The sequence below is a fragment of the Pristis pectinata genome, chromosome 6 (genome assembly GCF_009764475.1).
Source record: "Pristis pectinata isolate sPriPec2 chromosome 6, sPriPec2.1.pri, whole genome shotgun sequence".
Lineage (NCBI taxonomy): Eukaryota > Metazoa > Chordata > Chondrichthyes > Rhinopristiformes > Pristidae > Pristis > Pristis pectinata.
In genome coordinates, this window is record NC_067410.1 from 82,075,088 (window position 1) to 82,100,556 (window position 25,469).

At 38.0% G+C, this 25,469-nt stretch overlaps 1 protein-coding gene across 1 annotated transcript in view; it reads right to left on the reverse strand.

The window, feature by feature from the left end:
* Positions 1 to 25,469, reverse strand: part of LOC127571873 (spermatogenesis-associated protein 16-like) — an 89,609-nt gene that overhangs the window by 9,600 nt on the left and 54,540 nt on the right. Inside the window, exons 7-8 of the mRNA XM_052018619.1 lie at positions 24,194 to 24,340; positions 17,240 to 17,352 (exon numbers count right to left, since the gene is read on the reverse strand). Coding sequence (XP_051874579.1) covers positions 17,240 to 17,352; positions 24,194 to 24,340 — 260 coding nt within the window. The remainder of the gene's footprint in view (positions 1 to 17,239; positions 17,353 to 24,193; positions 24,341 to 25,469) is intronic.

The window sequence follows — 25,469 nt, forward strand, 5'->3', positions numbered from 1 at the left end:
GTAACACGGACAATGAGTCTGGTCCGCTTAATGGCGAGAAGCTAATCCTTGCCTTAAGGTACAAGCACAGTTGATATCTCCCCAACCATTCCAGGCTCCAGCCTGTACTTAGTTTTTCATCCTGCCCTGGGCAGGGTCAATCCCATTATCAGGGGACAGCTAAAGTAAGGCAGGCCAATTTGGCAAGAGGAGCATGGACAGAGAGATTTACAGGTCAAGGTTTACAGTCAAGTAACCTCCAGGTTGATAAGGCTGTAATAATGATAAAGTAATAATTAAGGAGCCTGAGACACCTACCTCTGGTCTGCGATCATCACTTCACTCCAGATAAATAATCCTGGTGACTATATGGTGCAGGACATCTAAGTTCACAAACTCTGTGATTACCATTGCCAGATACTCCTACAACAGAATTTAAGCTGGTGTGGGGATTGCCAACCTTAATACTCCTGCCCAGTATCTTTGTTGGTTCTCCAGGAACAATGTATCAAAATCAAAAAGGAAAGCCAAGTTGTTTTCCAGATCCAGGAAATCCAGTACATTATGGGTGTGTGGCCAACACTAACAAAAGGGTGCTGTAACCAAACTAGCAGCTGACAGTACAGGGTGAATAGAGTTTATCTACACTGGAGGCAGTCAAGAAATTCTGGAAAATGGTCCTTTCAATGTGCAAGTAGGGATATAATGCACAAAGACCATTGATAATCAATTTGTGATACAGGTATGCAAGGTATAGCAGGAGAGGACAATTAAGGTAGGTTTATAATTATCTTTATGGAGCCAGAAGAGAGAGAAAAATGGAGAGCAATAGTCATATGAGCTGCCTGAAGCAATCTCTACCCTTCAATTTACAAGCTACCAGTTCAGAGGACCTTCAGGTTGTCCAGTGTCAATCTCCCCTCGCAACCCTCCTCCAATTACTCATTCTTCTCCACGTTCCATTATTGCAATGCTATCCCCACCATTCATCATCTTCCAGCCCTTGCCTACCCAATCATTTCCTCATTCTCATTACTACTCCTGCTTCATTTTTATCATCATTTTCCACAATCATTATTTCACAGATTAATACAGCACAGAAACAGCCCCTTTAGCCCAACTTGCCCATTTTATCTATCCTCTTTATTTCACCAAAATCAGTAGTTTCCTCAGCCCGTCACTCCAAACTCTCCCTACTTACTTCTGTCAAATTTTCACTGTACCAACCTTGCTTGCCTAGGTTCTGGTTCCTTTATCAATACCCTGATCCCAACACAAGATGCTAATTTCATCAGTCCATGACAACACCAGCAACCACTACAGTTTACATTCCATGCTCTCTCTAGTCCTCATCAGGTTCCCAAACTCTGGCTAGCTACATCTCTCCACCTCCATCAGACTAGCCCAGGCCCTTGCAACCAGCCCTAGTCTAGTCCTGAACATCTTGTTTTAGTTTGCATGCTGTGTACGAGGTAAAGTGTGCAACAACAGGATCAATAGTGCCCAATACCTATATTTTATTAAAGAAAAGCACTCAATGTAACCAATTATGAAATTTAAATTTATCTTGCAATTTCAGATTATTTTGAAAGATAAGTAAATAGAAATAGCAAGTAGCAAAAAAAAATTCACTTTTGAAGTCACAGTGGAATTGAAATATCTTAATTAGGTTGTTAGCACCTCACTCTTGACAGTCCAACAGTACTTTGGCTGTTACTGAAAAGACTGGACCAACTGACTTGCTACCACCACAGCAGTATTATTGAGGGAAGCAGATACTAAAAGATGAGTTAACCTCCCAATGTGTATTACTTACGTTGTTCTACTGCACATTGGGGATGAGCTTCATTGACTTCACTGTATCTTCATAACTGTGGTCTACCAATATTTTCAGAGTTTGGCTGGCAACTGTAAAAGCTTCCATTAAAGCCACAAAGGCTTGTAGCAAAGACTTTTGCAAGAACCAATTACAATTTCCTTGAAGGTGCCCACCTCACCAAGGTAGAGTTTTGAAGTGATGGTGCTGTATGAGATGACAGCAAACAAATAAAGTAGTAAAGTCAGCCCTTAGCTATCTTTGTTCCAGTGAGAATAATCACAGCCTATTAAATCTCCGCTTATAATTATAGCTCTCCATTCCAGGCAGCATCGTGGTGAATCTCTTATGCATTCCCTCTGTTGCTACAACATCCTTCTTATAGTGTGGCAAGATATGATGCATGTTATTTTTAATGGAAGAGTGGTAACAGCAGGTTTGAAAGAGGCGATAACACTGCCGGAATAGATCAGAACATTAACAACAGCCAAACAAATTGGCCAAGACAGAAATTTCTGTAGACATGTGTTTAATGGGAATAAGACCAAAAGGAGATGAAGGTGAAAGGGATAACACGTCTACACGTTTTTTTTCAAAAAATATTCTTTTATCTCTGAAATATTTTGACTGTATAAATGTTTTTTTAAGAAAAATGCTGCACATTCTAGAGTCTAGTATCACTGATCAATCCCATAATGAGATCTAGAGAAATTATTTCAAAGAATAAAGATTGGATGCTTTAACTGTAATCGTTTTCCAAATCACATTGAGGTATGATATCAGTTACAACTTCAATTCTTATGAAATGAAAGTATGCTCAGAAAGGAAAGCAATATCAAGAGGATTAAATTTCTACAAAGTTTCTCCATATCACAATAAGTGAAAATTGTTTTATAGTATAGAAACTGTAATGAAAATTCACATTAATCCACCTTTATGTTCTATTGCATTCAACTTAATTGTTGTGTATGTATTTTAAAAATTTTAAGATTTGAATAAATTTGATCCCACACAAATCCGTGGACAGAACTAATTTCTAACAATGCAGAGATACCTAGGTACACCTAAAGCTTTGAAAAAAGTATGAATGAAGAGTTGTTTAACAATGGAAATTCTAAGAGATTAATAATGCATTCACAAAGAGCTAAGGTAACACTGTGCTCCTGCTTCTGAAACACATAATGCTAAATAGTACAGAAAATGGACCATCATGCAGATAGCAAGCGGTGACTGGAAACATTCATCATGGAGATTAAAGTTGTCAAGTTTCCTGAACATGAGATTTTATTCAGGGTAAATGAAGGGGTATTAAGTAATAGGTAGATGCCCTGTTCAGAAGAACAATTTGTTTCACCTTCCTTGATGCCTATTGCTTTTGCTGGACTACTTGTATAATGAGCTTCAGGTTCTATTTGGGTGAAAGTTATGACATGAGATATTCTTTCCCTTGCATTGAAGGCAGAGTTAACAAGGTGCTACTGAGCAGAAAAGCTATCACAGGTTGGGCTCCTGCACATAGATGCTGCTGAAGAAATATTGCGACTTGGAGCTGATGCGTCAAAATTGAAGTACTTAGAAAATGTGAAATGCTGTTCTGAGATGAAATGTTACTTCAGCAATTGGCACATTTGGACTTGCCTTGCCTGACTCTGCCGAAACCAAACCACTGTAGAAATGAGAATTTATAAATTTTTGACAAAAATAGAAATTCTTCAAAACACTCAGCAGATCAAGCAGCATCAGTTGCAAGAGAAATAAAGTCAATATTTCTGGTCATGGACCCGTCATCAGAATTGGAAAAGTAAATTAAAAAAAAATCAAGTCTATTTTAAGTTGCAGAGAATGGGCAGGGTGGAGTGAGCAGAGGGAATGTTTGTGACAAGGTCCAACCCAAAGCTGTCAAGGTAACAATTACTTTGTAAACCAGCAGTTGGAAACAGAAGAAAAATAAAATAAATTTGAACAGAAAGGTGCAGCTATTTTTGTAGAGGGTAGAAAGGAGCAATCTCCTGAAATTGTTCAATTCAGTATTAAGTCATGAGGGATTCAACATAGCAGACAGAAGATGAGATGCTATTCCTCAAGCTTACATTGGACATGGTTGGATCAATATAAGAGTTTGAAGACTAAGGGGTCAGAGTGGGAGTGGGGCAGAAATTTAGTGACAGGCAAACAAAAGTTCTGGCTTTTGCAGACTGAACATGGATATCCTGCAGAATGGTCACCCAATCTACATTTGTTTCCCTAATGTAGAAGATAGCACATTGTGACCACCAAATGCAATACACTAAATTGGAAGAAATCCAATTTCTGCCCCACCTGGAAAGACTATTTGGGTCTCTGGTGGGAATGGAAGAAGTAAAACAGCAAATGTTGCATTTCCTGTGATTGCCAAGAAAACGCCATGAGGAGAGGAGTGGTTGACAATGATGGAGAGATGACCAGCAAATCACAAAGGAAAAAGTCCATCAGAAGGGTAAGAGGGAAAGTGGGGTGGATGGAAATCTGGTGGTGGAATACCACTGGCAGAAATTATGAAGAATGATCTGTTAAATGTGGAGGCAAATTTTCTATTCATCAAACATGACCTCAAATTGTTTTGTTTTCTGACTGGATATGTAGACAGTAAGATTATGCTTGCTAATTATAGTCTCACCCATAAATAAATACTAGCTATCATCTTGTTTTCTTTATTCTATTTCCCCAATTTCTGTATGCTCACTGGATAAACTGGTTCCTGCATCCACATTGTGCCTTTCAGTCAAAAGAAAAGCTTGTCCACAAATACACACTGGCACATACACATGCATTAGACCATCCATTGAGAGATACATTTAGAATGGAGGGACTGCAACCATATTAGAGAGATGAGTTATAATTAATCATTAGGGACTCAGATCAGGTTAAACAGTAATCTTGGTCAAACAATATGGAAAAAAGTATTCAGTAAAAAACTTAATGGACATCAGTTCTTTTGCACACACCTTTATCTAAAGATGGATTCACATACCTAACTACAACAGTATTGAAACATCAGTATTGAGATTTCAATTCCTGGTTTCCAACTGATGAACAGAGAAGAAATCAAGAAAGGAAGTTTATAAGAGCTAAGATTATACAACAATGTAGTTGGTATTTATGCATTTTCCATATTCATTTTCATTGATTATTTGCTAATATCAACCTCTAAAATAAAGGCAGCAAACATGGAGCAAACAAAAAATGTGATTGATGATTAAAGTTTAATTATTTTTCTAAAAGACCATTTAAAAGGCCATTCTCAAATAACATAGGTTTATGTGATTAATTTCTCCCACAACCAGCTTATAAGATTCCCAGAGAATTTATAAAGGAGTGAAATAGATCAGAAGTCTACGTCTTTCTGTGTCAGTGTCCTGATCAGATAGCTGATCTTGTTGGCCTTCTGCAAATAGAGTTGGGCATGAGTTGACTCATCTTCATGGAGTCACAGAGTTATACAGCATGGAGATAGACCCTTTAGCTCAACTCACCCAGGCTGATCAAGGTGCCTACCTTAATCCCATTTGCCTGCGCTTGGCCCATAAACCTTGCCTATCCATGAACCTGTCCATACGTCTTCTAAATGTTGCAGTTGGACTCGCCTCTCCCACTACCTCTGGCAGCTTGTTCCATATACCCACCACCTTCTATGTGGAAAAACATGCCCCTTAGGCCCCCTTTATATCTTTCTCCTCTCACCTTTAACCTAAGTCCTCTAGTTTGAGACTTTGCTACCTTGGTAAAAAGGCTGTGACCATTTGCCTCATCTATCCCCTCCATAACTTTGTAAACCTTCATAAGGTCACCCCCCCAGTCTCCTATACTCCAGGGAAAATAATCCCAGTCTATTAGTCTCTTCTTAACACTCAAGCCTTCCAGTCCCGGTTACACCTTTACAAATCTTTTCTGCACCCATCTCGAGCTTAATGACATCCTTCCTATAGCATGGCAACCAGAAGTGCACACAATAGTCCAAATTTGATCTCCCCAATGTCTTGAACAGCTGTAACATGACATCTCAACTCTTGTACTCAATGAGTGAACTGCTGGGGAACTACCCCAAAACAACCTGACCAGCTTTGACAGAGGGCAAAGCAGGGAGCCAAGCTTGGCTTCTGTCGAAACCTGTAGCTGAATAGTTTTAAATGTTTCTGACATTCAGAGACATTTAAAAACTATTAAAATTGATGGAAGTAATTAAGTAAAAAAGGTTTATACCTGCAAATGATTAAAATATTCAAAAGAATACAAAAATTATTCACACACACAAAACGCTGGAGGAACTCAGCAGGTCAGGCAGCATCTATGGAGGAAAATAAACAGTTGACGTTTTGGGTCAAGACCCTTCATCAGAAATTATTTCCCTTGCTTTGTAATCTGCAGGCCAAGAATCATCATTGAAATGAATAGGTTCTCTGATCATAGGCCAGGTCTGACCTGGCGTAGGATCAAAGAAGCAATTTCCCAGTGTAAGGCACAGTCCAACAATGGGGTGAACTGACAGATGCAGCACTATCTGTCACACAGTAAGTCCTCAATTAAGAGGGGCTGTGCAACTTAAGAGCTTATTTCCTTCAGAACAGCTAAACACTCCTGTTGAACTACAGACCATAGCCACAAAGATTTACTCCACAGTTTTACAAATGCATGCATACAAAAACTGTTTTTAAACATTAAGCACTTTTTCTCCCACCCATTTAGGGGTTCATTGCCAAATATGCTGCGGGCCACTTTGTTCATTCTGGAGGCTACGTAATTTTCAATTAAAGCACTGCTCTCTGAATATTCCCTATAAACTAAGCACTTTGGTATCTCTGTCATTCTGACATTATAGCTGATATACTATGTGATCTAACCATGCAAACCCATCTCTGTCCCATTAAACAATTTTGGTTAACCTAAACTTTAAATCTGAAATTGTTAAGTTAATAACTGAATTAACAGTACTTGCATTTGGGGAAGAAAGTTGCAAACCAATACCAAATTTTGGAGGCCTGCTTCCTATTTTTAAACAGCAATCTCTAGCCTTAATTCCTCAACTAATGTTAAGTTTTTTAAACCCTTCAGTTCTCCTTAATATCTTGAAAGATATTCCTTAAAATGCATTTTTTTGAATTTCCAATTGGCCCTATGTGTATATTGTTATTTGATGTTATCTGCCAATCTTTCTTCTTTCCTTCTCTTAGCCTTTCCATTCCTTTTATGTACACTACAGCCAATAAATTGGTTTGCAGTGGTGAAAAATAAAGTGTGCAGTTGAAAACACCATATTCTAAGCCTAAAGAATAGACGTACAATTTCTAAGACCTCTCAAAAACCCCTTGTAATAGATCTCACTTGAACTTGTGTACCTTTGCTCTTGCAAAGAACTCCAGTTTTTGCTGCTGATATTTATTTCTTATCAAAATATATGATTTAAATAATTAATGTCATGAGCTTGTTTCCCATTGTCTTTCCTTATCCCCATCTCATTATTTGTTCCCTTTAAATTCTGTTTAGCTTTTATTTCAAGATTTTTGGTCCCTCACTCTTCTATTTCAGGATTTTTTTTCATTTATTGAAGCTAATTTTCTTGATAGTCACCTACCCTGACACGACCTACTTGCATTATTTCAATTTCTAAAATTAGTTCTCATACTTTTACTCCATGTTGGAATGAAATCACACCAAGGTAGAAAACAGATTTCAAAATATCACTCTTCATTATTTGCACTTGTGTCATCGAAGAAACCATGCAATTTTTCATTTGTTAATAGCTACAAAATTGTAGTGCATAATGTGATTGAAAAATCATTTCTATAAATGCTACATGATGATGGCGGCAAGAAAAATCTAGGGAGTGGTTGAGATGAACCATATCACCAGTTCTGAGTGCAGCAAAACTCTGATAATCTGCAATCCCATTATTTGTAAATCTCTATGTTTCGGTATCTGGCTCACTGGGTTGTTTCCCACACTCCCTTTAAACTCACCAGAACCCATTTCCACACTCCTTCGAAACTCACCAGGGCTCTATTCTCACACTCCTTATAAACACATTGGGCCTCTTTTCCATGCACCTTATAAACTTACTGGAGCCCCGTTCCTTTGCTTCTTGTAAACTCATTGGGTTTCAATACCCATGCTCTCTTTCAACTACCTGGTTCACTGAAAGATGTATTATACTACTGTGTAACATCCAACAAAGGTACATTAAAAGGGGGTTGGGGTATTAATAGGAGTAACAGCCAATAGTCTGGAAAATCCGTCAGTTTCGCACCCCCAAAGTCCCAGGGGTGCCAGAATATTAGAATTTTTCTGTATATTGATAAAGAATGCACTTGCCAAGCAAAGTCAGTTCTGTGGAAAGAACACCTGGTAATGTATCTCTACCAAGATGTTAGTGCAGGGATATCTAGTAACACTTCATCTTGACTTTGAACCAACATGCAAGGTCCTTCTGAAATAAACCATCAATCTTGAGAAGAGTAAACTTAAGCCTGTTGGGAGGTACTCTCTGAAGGTGGTGAACCCAAAGAATCAAGAAAGAGAAAATGTGAATTTCATCACTGTAAACCAGAATGAATTATTACAGTACAGCACATGGGAATGATGAAGGTTCACAGGACAGGATCACAAAAATTACTTCCAAATTAGCAATCACTTCAGTCATGCAACTCATAGATGAATATACAGATGCCTCTCATGGAACAGGGAAATTACAGGCATCAAAAATGAGGGCACAGGCGAGAGGAAAAAGTTTTGAAGGGGAACTGAGGAGAAAGATTTTTTGTTAAAACACAGAACGGTTGATATCTGGAACTCGCTGCCAGAGGATGTGGCGGAATCGGATACAGTCACTACAGTCAAGTGACGTTTAGACAGGCACTTAAACAGGCAAGGCATAGAATGATACAAACCTAATGTGGACAAATGGAATTAGTTTAAATGGGCAAAAAGGTCAGCATGAATGTAGTGGGCTGAAGGGCCCATTTCTAATGCTGTACAACACAATGACTCCAGAAGACAAGATGAGAGAAAGCATCTGGTAGTTCACCCTCCAAGACATCTATTTGTGGCTTTCAAGGAGAAACTTGAAGCCTAGTTGAAGAGATTGACAAAAGCAAAGATAGTAGCTCCTGTATGTGAACCAACCCACTGGGTATCCTGTTTGCTGTGTTCAGAACTCAATTAGCAAGCTTAGAATATCTAGATGAATGAGATCATAATTGTGCTCTGAAGAAGAGCCACTGCCTAATAAAGATGATAGAAAATGCTTTATCAGTCCTGAGTAGAGCAGATGTTTCAGTGTGTTTGGTTCAAAGAATGGGTTCTGTCAAGTAGAAAAATGAAAGCTAATATTTAAATTGTTTCATTGCACCATTCAGTAGATATCATTGGAGGAGAATGCCATTTGGAATAAACACAGCACTGAGGAACTTAGGCAAAGACTAATTGCTGCACTTATAGGTCTCAATGTCGTTAGGACCAAAGCAGATGACATATTGTTGGAGAAGAAACTAACACTGCAGGCAGAAGCCTCAGAAATGGGTCTTGCAGCAACGATCTTGTAGGTGGATCAGCCAATAACACACACAGAAATCTGACTGACATGGGGAAGCATTACACAAAAATTGAGAAGTTACTTGCTGAGTTCCTTCCTCTGGAGAAGCTCCATAGTGATGCAGCATGGAAACAGGCCCTTTGGCCCAACTCATTCATGCTGATCAAGTTGCCTACCTGACTGAGTAAGTCCCATTTGCCTGTGTTTGGTCTATATCCCTCTAAACCTTTCCTATTAATGTATCTGTCCAAATTGCACCCACCTCTACCACTTTCTCTGGCAGCTCATTCCGTATGCCTACCTCCTCCTTTGTTGAAAAAGTTACCTCTCGGGTCTCCTTTATATCTTTATCCGCTCACTTTTAACCCAAGTCCTCCAGTTTCAGACTCCCCTATCCTGGGAAAAAGACTTTGACCATCCACCTTTTCTATTCCTCATCCCCCCATGATTTTATAAACCTCTGTAAGATGACCTTTCAACCTCGCTTGCTCTGGGGAAAAAGGCCCAGCCTATCTAGTCTCCCCTTATAACTCAAGCCTCCAATCCAAGTAGTATCCTAATGAATCTTTTCTGCACCATTTCCAGCTTAAAGACATCCTTCCTATAGCTAGGTGACCAGAAATGCATATAATACTCCAAATCAGGTCTCACCAACATCTTGGACAGTTCCATCTTGGGCATGACGTTCCAACTCTTGCACTCAATGCCCTGACTGATGAAGGCAAGCATGTCAAATGCCTCCTTCACCACCTTGTCTACTGTCAGGGAACTATGTACTTGTATCCCTCGGTTTCTCTGTTCTACAACACTCTCCACAGCCCTGCCATTTACTGTGTAAGCCTGACCTGGCTTAACTTCCCCAAAATGCCACACATCACACTTGTCAAAGTTAAATTCCATCTGCAATTCCTTGGCCCACTTTCCCAGTTGATCTCGATCCTTTTGTAAACCCTCCCAAATAGCTCTAGCAAATTTCCCCATCAGGATATTGGTCCCCCTCGAATTTAGATGAAACCCATCCTCTCTGGTCACCTCTGCCCTAAGAAGAGATCCCAATGATCCAAGAATCAGAATCCCTCCCTCCTGCACCAGCTCCTCAGCCATGCATTCATCTACCATATCCCCCTACTCCTACACTCACTAGAGTGTGGCACTGGCAGTTATCCAGAGATTACAACTTTTATGGTCCTGCTTTTTCATCTTCTAACTCCATATATTCACTTTGCAGTACCTCATTCCTCCTTCTACCTCTGTCATTGGTACCAATGTGTACAACAAACTCTGGCTACTCACCCTCTCCCTTGAGAATATTGGCAACCACTCGGAGACAAACTTGACCCTGGCACCAAGACAGGCAACATACTATCCTGGAGTCTTGCTCGTGAAGATGGAATCTCCTGTCCTTCCCCCTAACTATCGATTCTCCTTTCACTAGAGCTCTCCTCATCTTCACCATCCCCTGCTGTGCATCAGAGCCAGTCATTGTACCACAGACCCGGCTGCTACTACTGCCCATTTGCAACCCAACCCCCTCCCCCAGCAGTATCTGAAACAACAGAGTGAGGGGAATGGCAACACGGGGACTCTGCACACTCTGCCTTACCCCTTTGCCTTTCCTGGTGGTCAATCAACAACCTGTTGTCTGCATATTGGGTGTGACCACCTCACTAAAGCTCCTGTCAATGATTCTGTCAACATCATGGATGCTCCTGAACAAATCTAACTGCAGCTCCAGCCACTCAATGCGGTCAGTCAGGAGCTGCAGTTAGACATACTTCCCACAGGTGTAGTCATGAGGAACACTGGAAGTTTCCCTGATTTCCCACATCCTGCAGGTGGAGCATACGATTGCCTTAACTGCTATCTCAAGACCACCAAGACTACAGAGAAAATAAAATATCTTGCTTTACTTACCACTGCTCAGCCTCCTCATTGAAGCCTTTGGAGACAAAGTCTCAGCACTTACACCTCAAACACAGCACATCCACCTCAACAACAGCCGCCCTCCAAAATAAGAATATACAACTGGGAGAAATGTAAATGTGACCAGTGAGCTTGAACCACACATTGCAATTTTGCCCCTTCACAGAGCATCAAAGAGGTTGCAATGAATGCTTGTGAGGATGCAAGCATATGACACAGCTCTCTGAGAGTGGCAAAACAGGTGCATTGTGCAGTCAAAAAGGTATTTGGTGTGCTTGCCTTCATAGGCTGAGGCACTAAGTATTAAGAGTTGGGATATCATGATGCAGTTGAATAAAACATTGGTTAGACTGTCCTTTGAACATTGTGTACAGTTCTGGTTGTCACACTATAGAAAGGATGAGGTAGCAATAGAGAGAGTGCAGGAGTGATTCACCAGGAGGTCACCTGGGATGGAGGACTGTAATTATAGGGGAAGATTGGATAGGTTGGGTTTATTGTCATTGGAATGTAGGAAGCCAAGGGCTGACCTTATAAGACATTTATAAAATTATGAGGGGCATAGACAGAATAGATAGAATCTTTTTCCCAGTGCAATGGAGTCTGGAACTAGAGGGCACAGGTTTAAAGTGTGAGGGGAGAAATTTAAAGGAGATCTGTGAGGTATGTTTTTCCACACAGGGGGTGATGAATATCTGGAATGAAGTGCCAAAGAAGGTAGTGGAGGTAGATACAATTATAGCATTTAAAAAGTGTTTTGACAGGTAATTGGATAGGAAAGGTACGGAGGGGTACAGGCAAATGGGATTAGTGTAGATAGGCATCACAGTCAGCATGGACAAGGTGGGCTGAAAGGGCCCATTTTTGTACTGGTTATGATTCTATGAACTCTCAGGCCTTAACAATGAGTTCAGCAATTCAAGGTAAATCCCTTTCTCCCACCCTCTCAGATGTGGCTGTACCTTGATTTCAACTTGATTTCAATTTGTTGTTTTGCAATTTGTCTCTGTATCATTTTGATCCAATTGCCAGTTTTTAAAGTAAATGTTACCTTGACAACTTTGGTCTGCAGTCTATTAGACATCCCCTCTGTTCCCTCCATCTTTCTCTCTCCACCCAACTTAAAACATGTTTGTCTTTCAGCTTTTCCAGTTCCATTGAAGGTTCCTTGATGTGTGTTTCAGATTGCTCATACTTTGTCTCATTTCTGGGAGATCTTGGGATCCAATAAGAAATGATTTATTTCCACAACATGGATTTAAGAGTGGAAACTGAGAGTTCATCTGCCTTACAGCCTGACTACAGCAGCAGGACCAAATCTCCTGGCATAATGTGGCCAAGAATAACACAAGGGGAGTTCTTTAACAATGGTCGTTGTTAGAGAGGACATGCCCTACTATTTGCTCTGCAAGGAATTACAGGGTGGATTTTGCACATATCCTTAGGCCATAAACAGTCATTGCAAATTGTGCTGTATATTACAAAGATAGCCTAATTTCCATTGGCACTGATGGAATGGTTTGTTCTGCAATAACTGCTTTATAGCTGGACAGAAAAGTTAAAATTCATACCTATGATTTCCTTATTGAACAGGAACAAGAACAATCTTAGCAGGAAACCCAGAGCATCTGAAAATAAATCAACTCAGACTTCAAGTATTAATACAAATTGAAACAAATCTTGCAGATCCTAGAAATCTGAAATTAGGATGACTAAAGCCAGAAATGGTCAGCAGGCCAGGCAGCATCTGAGAGGGAAGCAGAATTAATGTTTCAGGTCAATGACCTTTCATCTTCGTCAACCTGAAAAGTTAACTGTGTTTCCTTCTCCTCATAATATTTCCAGCATATTGAGCTTTAATTACAATATCTTCTAGTTTTTTTATAAAACATCTTACACAGAATGAATTAATCTCACGTGAAGTGACTGCCCGTAAATAAGCAAAATGGAATCTTCTACAAGATTCTACAAGTATGATCATATGATTAAGCAACTCATCTACTCTTATATGGTTGAGGGACAAATGTTAGTCAGAATATCAGAGGTTTATAATGTTTTATGAAATATTAGAACATAAAACATTAAAATGAAGCATCTGGAAGAGGTACCTCAGTTTACACAATACATAATACACTCTCATTAATATGGTAGGATCAAGTTATACTGTGCTTTCAGACACTTTAGTACATCTGAATTTGGTCTTACAAGTCAAAATGGAACAAACTGAAATGTTTCACATTAAGTAAGAGTGTCCAGAAGTTGGATATCATGGATTGAGCATGCCAAAACCAGACCAACCACAAACGTTAACAGTGATCTGAAGAAAGAAGATTTAGATTTATATAGAAATAATTTATTATATTGGACTTGATGAAAGTCTGGAGGATTTAGAAATTTTCAGAAAATGAGAAGCAAGGTTTGTCTCACTAAAAAAATTAATGCAAATGGATAATGGAACACTGGAACAGCTAAAAGATCTACATAATTAGGATAGGGTTAGCTGTAAATTAAGGAAATATTTCAGATATTCTAGTTTGAAAGATAGCACAAGAAATAGGATTAATTCAGTGACTATAATCCAATCTTTTGCATTCAGCATTACAAGTATAAATGTCAGATGACTTAAGTGAACCACCCAGTGAAGTCACTATTTTTTCTCAACAGTGGGCTCATAAACAAGAAAATGGCTGGGTCCTGGTGTAGATCTGCAGATATTACAACACTAGAATATTTAAGAAACAAGGGAAGTGATCTTGTTCTCTTAAAATAAGTTGCACAGAGTCCAAACATATAGTTTTGGGCAATGATGTTTTTAAGAAATATCAGCAATGGAAAGGATATAGCATTGCATCACTTGAATTATATCAGGACTTGAATGTTAAAGTACGAGGACAAGTTGTTCATAGAAGGTGATGGATTACCTAGCTAAGGGATCTAAAACAATTAAGAGATTCTGTAGATTGGGTATGGGGAAACAATTTCTGTTGATAGAGAAATCCAAAACAAGAATCTTCAAATTAGAGCTGAGCCACAGTTAAATCAGAAAGCATCTTTTCACAAATAATGAATTTTCACCCTCAAATGGCTACGATATGAAACCAATAAAAAATTTCAAGACTAAGAATGATAATGTATGCAGAAATATGAATCAAATACAAAAAAAAGAGTTGAGGTGTAAAATCAGTCATAATTTAATTGGAAGGACACATGGCTTATTCTTTTTTCAATAGTCCCATGTGAATCTGAAAACCTGAACAGGAGACCTATTCCATTTTCTAAGTTATCCAAATTTTCACGCCACAGAAGATCTGCCAGCTCAAAAATGCTTTGTCATGGATAGTCTTCTGATAAAAAACTGGAGTTAAGCTTTACAACAGATTCTTATGAGCACAAAGCCATTCAAAGGTGCATTTCTTGGTGGCTAAAGGAATGAAGCAACATTATGTACTTTCAGAAAAGTCCTGGAGACAAGAGGAGTTCCAAAGGATCCCAGACTCCTAAGAAAAGAGACTTAAAGCCCTCTCAAGGCTGTGCATCTGGGTGTTCATTATAAGCCTTTCAAGAAACTTCAACAAGTGAGAACGTCAGTCCATTGAGGGTGCAAACTTGTTGTGGCTATTGTTGCAACTGACAAGCTAACTTTCCCACTTGTTGAAGCTTCTCTGTGAATACTCGACAAAAGCCTTATTTCCTTATCAATGTAGATTAAGAAGTATGACAGTTTTGCACTATGGTGAAAATATGAAAATAAATGTTCCCATATTTATATAAGCCAACAAAATTACAACAGTTCAACATCTTCCTGCAATAATCTCCAAAAGATGAATAACATTGTTAAATAATGCACAGACACTGTTGTAAGTAGGGTGAAGTGAGAGTAGCACATGACAATCTTGTTAATGTAGGGGTTCTTAGATTATTCATTTGTAGGTTGTTCAAATGGCTGAAGTTGAGACTTACTGGCTGCAGTTAATTGGTGGCTCACTCCTATTTCTTAGTTCCCTTTCACATTGTTAGGGCTCCCTTGGACAAGTGATCGGGGAATAGATTGCTCATGCAATATAAAAGCATTTTGGCAGGAATGTCTACACCAAATTGCGTAATGTGGCACAAGCTAATTCTATACCATATGAATTGAATGATTCAAGATGGTGAATGTGTGGGACTGAAGAAGCTTGTTGGGTGACATGGGCAGAAAATGATGAATCAGAGTCCCATCCTGTTTCCTTTGGATGGCCATGAGAAAGTAATGAATTTTCACAAATTGTAACAAAAAAAGAAATTAGTCAGCTTAGTAGAAGCAAAAATTACAGACTGATTGATGTTTTCCCTGTTGTAGTCTGGAGGAATTGGAAGCAAGGAAATATATGGATCTTGTCACCCTGATAGAGCAGCAGCATTTGGCTGTAGATCTTCTAAAATATAACTTAATTCTGTTATTGCCATCTTTGAGCATTGACATCTGTCTCAATGAAGCTCACTACAAGTGTCATCCAAAGGGAATATCAATTCATCAAAACTGAGACAAAGCAGCAAATTTGGTACAGCAAAAAGGATGCATGAGGTTCAAAGGGACAGTTTGATATTCATGATCTTAAATTACAGTGCCATAAGCAGCCCATGATCAATGCCAATATAAAAAGGTAAATGTACACCATCTAGAATATAAAGAACCAAATGTTAATGGGTCACTCTAACTCATAATACAGTTACCACAAATTACACCCTCTGCATTTAACACAGGATCCTGCCTAAAATGGACAAATGGGATTAAATACAAATCAATTAAAATGGTGCTGCTTCGAATATATTAAGTGCACTCATTACTTCAGGCAATTCAGTATGTATACATACAGTACTTACCAATTTAAAAGGCTCTACTGACTTCATTGAAAGTCAAGCAGTTTCAATCAGCTGTTCACACCTCAGTAATCTCCTGCATTATATTTACTCATCTAAAAGGTTGTGTTGATTTCAGGCAAAGTCAGGTCTTCAGGCAGTTTTAATCAACTATTTGCAGTTTTACCTTAGTGAAAGGTTTCCTTAGTGAAATTAGCTTAGTGAAAAGTTTCTGGGGGCAATTGATAACAGTTAGGAAATATACAAGTGAAATTGACAGTCTTTTTTAAAAAAAACAGTATATTCTTATTCACATTTTGGTTTTACTGTCCATCCTGTATCCCAGTTAAATTGTATCAACACCACCACAGTCATGAGACACTGCAGATGAATACCTGGATTTGGTCCTTGATAAAAAATTCTATCCTTATGGGTCAGATGATAAGTTATTACAAACTTTAGCAAAACTAACGGAAGGCATCTTAGAAAAGGTTAACACCAATTCAAATGTATATTTTTATATAAAGTAAGAAATATTCAGAGTGAGCCAATTATATTGCAGAAAAGTTGCAGTTCTATTATGTGTTTAAATTTTTAAAGTTTTTTTTTCATCCCGTTATGGTAACTTTGGCTGAATCCCCATGCATGGATATAAGCAGAGCTACTCTAAGATATTCCAGTGAGTGGAAGAAGAAAATTCCTGATAATATTAAATTAATCTTGCCATTACTTTTGATCTTCCTCAATGCCACTTTATCCAACAGCTAATTTGTTTAATTGTTTGTTCAATGTTACAATTTCTACAAACCAGTGATAAGACAAATTATATTGTTAATAATACTAACCTTTTTTCTCTAAATAATTAGGAAGTCTGCACATTGAAAACTACATTATTTAATGTTTTGTGCATTTGTTAAAATAGTATATATTGGAGGGTTTGTTATATGCATTTGATAACTGAAATATTCAATGGCTGGAGGCAGAATAATAAAAGGGAAAATTGTCATAATCAGTAGTCATTGCAAATCCATCTTTCTGTTGTAAATCTTCAATACCAACAAAAGGTTTCAGTTGTTCCAAGGGTCCATGTGTCAATTTAATAAAATTAATATACCCACAGCTAGTTTAGTGCACAGTGTGAAATCTAAAACTGGCAGGATCCTCCTCCCAAGGATATCCATGTTCTTCTCAACTTCTTTTACAGTAAGTGACCAAAATGGAGTTTTACATTCTAGAAAATATTAAGAAACATTTATGGTTTTTCTATCTGTCTTTAGTAAGGGGCTTAATATGCTTTAGATACAATCATAAATAAAGCAGTATTTTTTTTAAAGAAAATTACTCTCACATTTTGGAACGTTTGATCATTCTCTTTATGGAAAAAAATTGGAACTGATAGGTTTTAAAAACATGTTGAATTCACGGTTTTAAAAAACCGCAGCCACCAAGAGGTTAATGTGTCAAGAATTCAAGATATAAATTAAAGCTGGGTGAGCCATTTTCTGAAACATTGCAACTCATCGTCTACTTCAAAGTTTAAAATTGATTAACTGACTCATCCTGGGTTGAGTAAACCAGGATAAACTGTATCCATTTTGAGCTTGGCAACAATGACCTCTTCAGGTCCATTCCCAAAAGAGGAGGGTGAGAGAGGCAAATAATTTATTGATAAATTCACTGGAAAATCAAAGCAAAGAACATGCCTTTCCATTTACAGTAAAACTCCAATTATCCAGCATCCTCAGGACTTTGGTCATGCCAAACTGGCAGATTTTCCAGACTATAAGATGCTATTCCTATGAATACCTTAACACACATTTAATTCACAATTTTTCTAAGATGTTACATGGTAGTATAATATATTTTTCAGTGAACCAGGTATTTAAAAGGAGCTCAGGAAATGGGGCCCAGCTAATTTTAAAAAGAGCACAGGAAACTGGGCCCCAGGTGAATTTAAAGGGAGTGTGGGAAACAGGACTCCAGTGAGTTTACATGGAGCACAGGAAATGGGGCTCTAGTGAATGGGGGTCCCATGGGAAATGAGAGAGGTAAACTGAAATTTTAACCTAATCCATTTCTGTCATTGGAAAACTGTCATCAATGGTGTTCCACAGGGACAGTCACTGTTTGTCATATGCATCAATGATTTCGGTATAAATGTAGAAGGTACGATTAGCATATTGATGATACACAAACTGATCCTGTTGTTGATTGTCTTAGGTTGCAGAACAGTATTGATCAGTTAGTAAATTGGGCAGAGCAATAGCAGGTGGAATTTAATCCCAATTAGTGTGAGATGATACATTTTAGGAAGTCAAATAAATAGATAGGGTAGATAGTGAAAAACTTTTTAGAGGTCTCTGAAATCAGAGGGTGTTGAATTAAGGTGAGCAGTAAGAGGTTTAGTGGTGTGGGGGAATATGAGGACTTTTTTTTAACCCAAAAAAAAAGGTAATTGCAATCTGGAATGCACTGCCTGAGAGGCTGGTGGAGGCAGCTACTCTCACAATATTTAAAAAGCATCTAGACAAGCACCTGAATCACCAAGATAATAGAATCCTGTGGACCAAGTGGTTGGAAATGGGATTAGTATAAATGGGGACTCAATGGTTGCCATGGATCTCAAGGGCCCAAGGGCCTGTTTCTGTGCTGTATGTCTTTAAGTCTAGTGGGAATGGATTCACCATCTATTTTAATTTCTACCTGATATTAATTTTCAAGTTAATTTTCAGGCAGAATCCTTTCAGTTGCCTATTAAAATAGAGTAGGTTAAAATTTCTTCCAAATGTGAGAAAGTTATCTCATGGGCTTTACTTTGAGAGAACTGAATATTGAGGTGTGAGGCTTATCTATAGCTGCGTCCAATGTTTTTTTGCAAAATGAAGTAGATAGATTCATATCTGATCTTGTTTCATTAAATTATGTTTTTGTCAACCTACTGAAAGATTGGCGAAGTGCATGTGGGAAAGGTGCAATAATCACCTCAGATCACAATGGGATCCTGGAATTATTCCACTGGGTCATTATGGTATAATTAGATACCAGACAGTACAGGAACACTCTGAAGTCCTGACAGATAGTTTTACAAGGATTTATACCCCAGCAATCCAGGTTCAAACCTGAGTTCAGCTGCTGTCTGTGTGGAGTTTGCATGCTTTCCCTGTGAACACTTCACTTTCCCCTGGGTGGCCTGGTTTTCTACTACATCCCTAATAGGTGCTAGTTGTTAAGTTAACTGGCTACTGTAAATTACCCCGAGCGGGTGGTGGGAGAACCAGCATGAAGTTGATGGGCACATGAATTACCAGGAAATAAGTGGGGGAAATGGGATTGATGGGATTACTCTGACAACCAGTATATACTCGATGGGTCAAAATGGCTTCCTTCTGTCATAAGAAAATAATGGAAAAAGTATTCAAGAAAATGTATGTTCTGAATTGTAATTAAAATAATATCAATAACTGTCCAACAGATTATTCAGACCATCAAATTGTAGAAATAGAAACTACTATCCTTTCAATCACTCAGCAAAACTCAATACCTGGTTCACTAATTAATCAATTATTTTCCAGTGATAGGTGTTGACCAAAGCATCTTTGCTCCAGATGAAAGTAACATAATACCCCCTTAACATCTTTAAGGTAAGCAGAATTTAAATCCACACTAAGCTGTTTAATGCAAGTATGCACCACTGGGTCAAGTATAAATCACTAGCACATTTCAACATACTTCTAATTACTACTCAAACAAGTCTGAAGTTGACCTGTCCATGTTACTGTGACAATTTTCTCTGATCCTCTGCTGATGTAATAAGTTGCATTTTGAACAGTTGTAATCATGACAATTACTTGAACACAGAATTGGATGTAGGTTCTTTCCCTTCCCCCCTCCCCCAGAGTGAATAGCAGAATGGAAGCTGAGAAATTGGTAATTTAGTAGTAGAAACTCTGAAGAGGAGGGAGGTGATCTTCATGCTAACTTAAAGGGAATAGTTGAGTCACCATGGTCAAGAATTATAAAGCAAAAATTAGGTTAACTATCTAGAGAAAGAGTGGTGGAGTAAAGCAGAATGCACAGATGCAATAGTAACTGGTTGGTCAATTGGTAGGATAGTGGAATAGATTCAGATGTAGCTTTCAAAGGGGAGTTGATAAATGCTTGAAGGCAAAAAATAATGCAGAATACAGTAGAACCGGGGGAGTACTACTAAATGGATTGCTATGGGCAATTTACCTATTTTTGTGTTGTACTTTACTAGAATTTTATGCCAACAATGAATCTTTTGACCAATTATCTATTCATATTGAGACTGAATATTGAAAGAATTATTTAATCACAAGGGGCAATACATCATAGTAAATCCTGTGACCAAATATCCAAAGGAGTATACTTTACAGTTTGAATGATTTGACTGTAATCAGGAGTGGAAAATATTGTTGATTTTTCCCATTCCCACCAACTCACGGACAATGGGGCCATTAAGTAAGATTCTTTAGCACAGTACAGACCTTTGGATAAAGTCAAGGACCTTGTTGACACAGCATCACACTTGACAGTGCTGCTGCATCTTTGAACCATAGTTTTTAGATCAGCAGTTCAGTCAAATGCAAATCTTTATTTTGGCATTGACCCATGTAATTAGCACCACTTAACATTCATATTTGGGACAGATTTAGTTCTAGAAATTTGCATTCTCTTTCTGCCATTGAAAATAAGATTTTCATTTTAATCATTTGTATCCACCTATGATTCAGTGGGAAAATTATTCATGGTACCAACAGCAATATAACTGTCCAAAGTGCAACTTCATAAGAGTGAAATGAACCACAGTATGACAGGATGCATGATGTTTTACACCCTCATGTTGTTGAATATTAGAGAAGTAGTTATGAGAATTTTTTTCCATAACAAAAGTGAAGGTAGTCACCAGGCAATGCTTCCGCTGTGAGGTTTGGTCTTTTTATAGTATCTTTAATGCAGAAAAATGTACCAAGGTGTTTCACAGCAGCACATTCAACTAAAAATAGAGACTTAGCCAAAGGGGTGACCAAAATCTGAAATAGAAAGGTTGATTTTAAATAAGGTATTAAATGAATAGAGATGAATAGGAAGGCAGAGAGAGAAGGAATTCCAGATTGTACAACCTATGTGGTTGAAGGCAACATCATATCTGTTTAAATGGGGGCAACTATGGCTGCTCCGGTCCTGACAACATGGAGGAAATGGAAGATCAAGAGAAGTATTGGTGAAGCAGCACTAGAAATCAGCAGCATATGGGGGGTACTTCTAGGAAACCACACCGTGTTCCCTGAAAATATTATGGCCAGGGTGTTCAACTGATGGCCATCAGATTGAGAAGGAAATGAGCAGGTCAAAGAATACCCAATAATTGAAGAAAACTTGGAAGCTCCAGGGCATAATCATTTTATTTTTGCATTTTATCAGCACATCTAACACTAGAATTCACTCCAGGGACATAGCTGTCTTTGAAAGTAAATGACCAAAGATGTAATCTGTTTCTACATGCCCTTCTTTTCCCAGCTGCAATTTTTATGTCCATGACATACATTTGTACCATTTAACACTAAATTATGCTACCCATCTTCCAATTTTTTTTAGTTTTATCTTTCCCTACTCAAGTTACTGTGGCTCTTAGTCATATACTATCTGTAAAGTCTGGGCAATAATTTATTGAGAATGGCTATTACATGATGACTGTCTATGTTTAGATTTTGTTTTAGCTATTTGGAATTCAGTCATTGTGCTCAAGGCATGTTAGGACTGAAAACAACACCGAACCAAACTGCAGTGATGGAAAACATCAGCTAAGATAATGATGTGCAAATAACTGTTTCCCTCTGACATGGTATTCATCCCCTAACCTCACTTTGTTGTTTATTGCCTTAATACATATCCACAAGGCCCAATTTCTTGAAAGGCCAGGACGAGCTGTACTTTTGTAGCTTCTTTGTTGCTGCAACCAATGGTGGATGTCATTCCACAGGTTTTGGAAGCTTATTGAATGGCATGGCAGATCATGGTCAAGTGTGAGAACCCTATTTTCAAACACGCTTCTTTTTTTGATAAGGTGAATAGGAGAGAAATCTTCTTCCCACGGGGGCAAAATAGTCTTACAGGCACATTGTCAAGGTATTGAGGGAGGATTTCACAAGCAGGATTAATATGAGGAGCAAAGCCCAAACAACATGAATGCTGAAAGAATTTAAAAACTTCACCTGCAATGGTCAAGGTCAACAACAGCAGACTGGCTAAATGACTGGCTCAGATTTCTTAAGTAGACCACTGAAGATAAAGTCACAGAACAACTGCAAATTTAGAGAGCAAGATCCAGTGGGGTTGCTTTACATTTTCAGATCTTTACATGGAGGCCTTAAGCCAATATTAATGCAGTTAATGACACCATAGGCATGGCTGGGAACACCTGAATTTGCATGGCCTATTGCTGCTCTCTGTTAAAGGAAAAGATGTGGATTCTCTTCTCAAGTAGACAGTGACTATAACTTTCCTATAGTGATAAGTGCTCCCAGCACTATTCTGGAAAGATCCAGAACTGAAGAAATTTAAGGGCAGTTGTAAAGAGATCCTCACAAGATTGCACCTCAATGAGGAATAAATAATAGAATTGCTCCTTGAACACCCAGTATTGCTAGGACCTCCTGCCCATTTCTTTAACTCCCTTCTTCATTTGTCGGATTTCCCTAGTCTATGGACACTTTCTCCCAATCTTAATGCCCAGAGGAAGAGTCACCAAATGCACCCACATCAGGTCTTAAAAGGATTTGGCTACAAATAATTGCTGAAGATAGAATTCACACCTTAGTTCATAAGTCTTCCTGAAGACTTATTATTTGCAGAAGTGCTACTCTGCATTAATCCCACTTGTGTAGCTAAACATATGGTACCATGTTCATCAATTTGCTGCAAAGCTTGCTTCATGCTAAAAGTGCAAATCCATGATGTGCCCAAGAATGAGCACCATGGAGAAAGTGTTACCAATGGAGCTGTGCAGGGAGCACTTCAACACTTCTCCTACATTCAATTCAACCATAATAACTTCCCAATTTTCACCAAGTAGTACCAAGAAGCATTCCTTTTCCTACCTACTGACTTTCTTATCATCTTCATGGGGTTTGGGAGGGAGTCTGTTCTGAAATTGATTATGATTCTTGAGAGCTAATTCTTGTGCATCAAGCACTCTGTGCAAAGAACCTGCACCACCACACTACCAGAAAATCTGGTTTAAATACATTATAGATTGTTGTTAGAAGGATTATCACCAATTAACTGCTATCATTGAACATAATTTTTTGCAGTTCCACACGAGTAGCAGTTGTTTAATTTCTGCAAATAAATTTAGCAGGTAGTTCAGAATCCAAGCCCAGATGAGGTGTGCATTGTTCTTCTGGAGTAGCTTGGAGAGAGAAAAAAAGTGCAATAGATGCTAATGAGCTGGTCTAGTATTAGTGGTAAAAGACATCAGGTATCTGCAGCACAGAATTGGAGATTCCATGTCCATAAGGAATACAAAGTTCACTTTAGAAAGTATTGCAAGATACTTTTAAGGCAAACAGCTTTTCAAATAAAGTTATTCATGATAATGACTCTGACTTCTAATTTTAAAAATAATTAAACATTTTTTTTATTGTCCACCCCAATCAAATATGTCATTTACATCTCTTTATACCATACTTTGGCTTTTGTTTGAGCATAACTAATATTAAGCACTGGAAATACTGGGGTTGATCTTTGGTCAGACTTCCCCAGTTAACTGCCATAACCCCAGCCCATTTGTGTTCTTTTTTTTGTGCTTTCACCATTCATCAGTTGAAGTTGCAACAATCAGAAAAATCCCTGCTGAAATTTTATGTAGCATTTACAAAGGTAACTTATTGTACCTGTGAATGTTGGTGACCTTCTACTTATTTAACTGCCATAACCCCAGCCCATTTGTGTTTTTTTTGTGCTTTCACCAATCATCAGTTGAAGTTGCAACAATCAGAAAAATCCCTGCTGAAATTTTATGTAGCATTTACAAAGGTAACTTATTGTACCTGTGAATGTTGGTGACCTTCTACTTATGATCTTTTCCAAAAAGTTTCCATCCTCTGGATTCTTGAAACCGAGTAACAGCATGTAATGCTGTGTAAAGGCTTCAGACCAGTCGACAGTCTGAGGCAGGATATGATTTGTACCAGGATCTGAAAATTACCACATGTCTCAATGTTGTATCACTTGGCACAAGATCTATAAATTTTTTTCACTGAAATTAATTGTGCTCTGCATTTCTGAGGCAATGAATATAATTTAAGATAAACAAATCTAAATAATACCATAAGTAGCAATTTAAACAATATTTTAAAAAACTTTATCTGTACAACTTACAAACACATCTTTTTCCTTTGTACTTTACACTGTAGAACTATTTTAAATGATGTTTTTGATAACAATTAGATGGATATAAACTTCCCTAGTTTAAAAATCTTCCTGCATGTTTATCATTCAGTTAACTTAGATGGAACATATTACATTTTTGCACCATATTATGAGATGCAATTCAGTTGTACAATCTCTGTCAAATTAATTTATATTATTTTTGTATAATTCAATGCAATACAGATTTGAAACTAGAACTACTGTTCAAGGTATGAAAAGCAGTTTGTCATTTTTTTAAAAAATCCTGTTAACAGTACAGCATGACCCAAACTGTGTCTCCTCTTTAAAATAAACAGTACCATATTTTGAATGGGCATGTTCAGAACCTGGGGCAGGCAAGTCTTGGTTATTTCAGTTTGTTTGTCCTTTAATGTTGTATGATATATTTCTTGAAAATTGTTCCCTATCACCATTGAACTCAAAATATGTCTGTTACTGCAGGGACTCTTTGCAGTCCAGGATTCTAGAATGCTTGGAAGCATTTAACATTCATAAAGCTGGTTTCTCTGCTTTTAAGTTTAACTGCTACAAATTTCGGTGTGCACTAACAATTCTTTTCAAATCAGAATAACTGATTATTCTCCCAATCAGACATTCTTTTTTAATTTTGATAAGTCATCCTTACTTATCCTTATGATAAGTAATCCTGATCTTATTGCTGTAATCCTTAGGTTTGTGCTATTGATATTAAGCCGTAAAGCTTAATATCAATAGCACAAACCTAAGGATTACAGCAATAAGACTCTTCACGTGTATGGGACTCAGTTATTTAACCCTGACCAATGAGGGAACTCCCTTAACCTTTCACAAAATGGACTTAAAGCATTCTAGTGAGAAAAGATAAATTGAAAATTAATTCATTTTATGTGAAATATACAAATGAATAGATCAGAT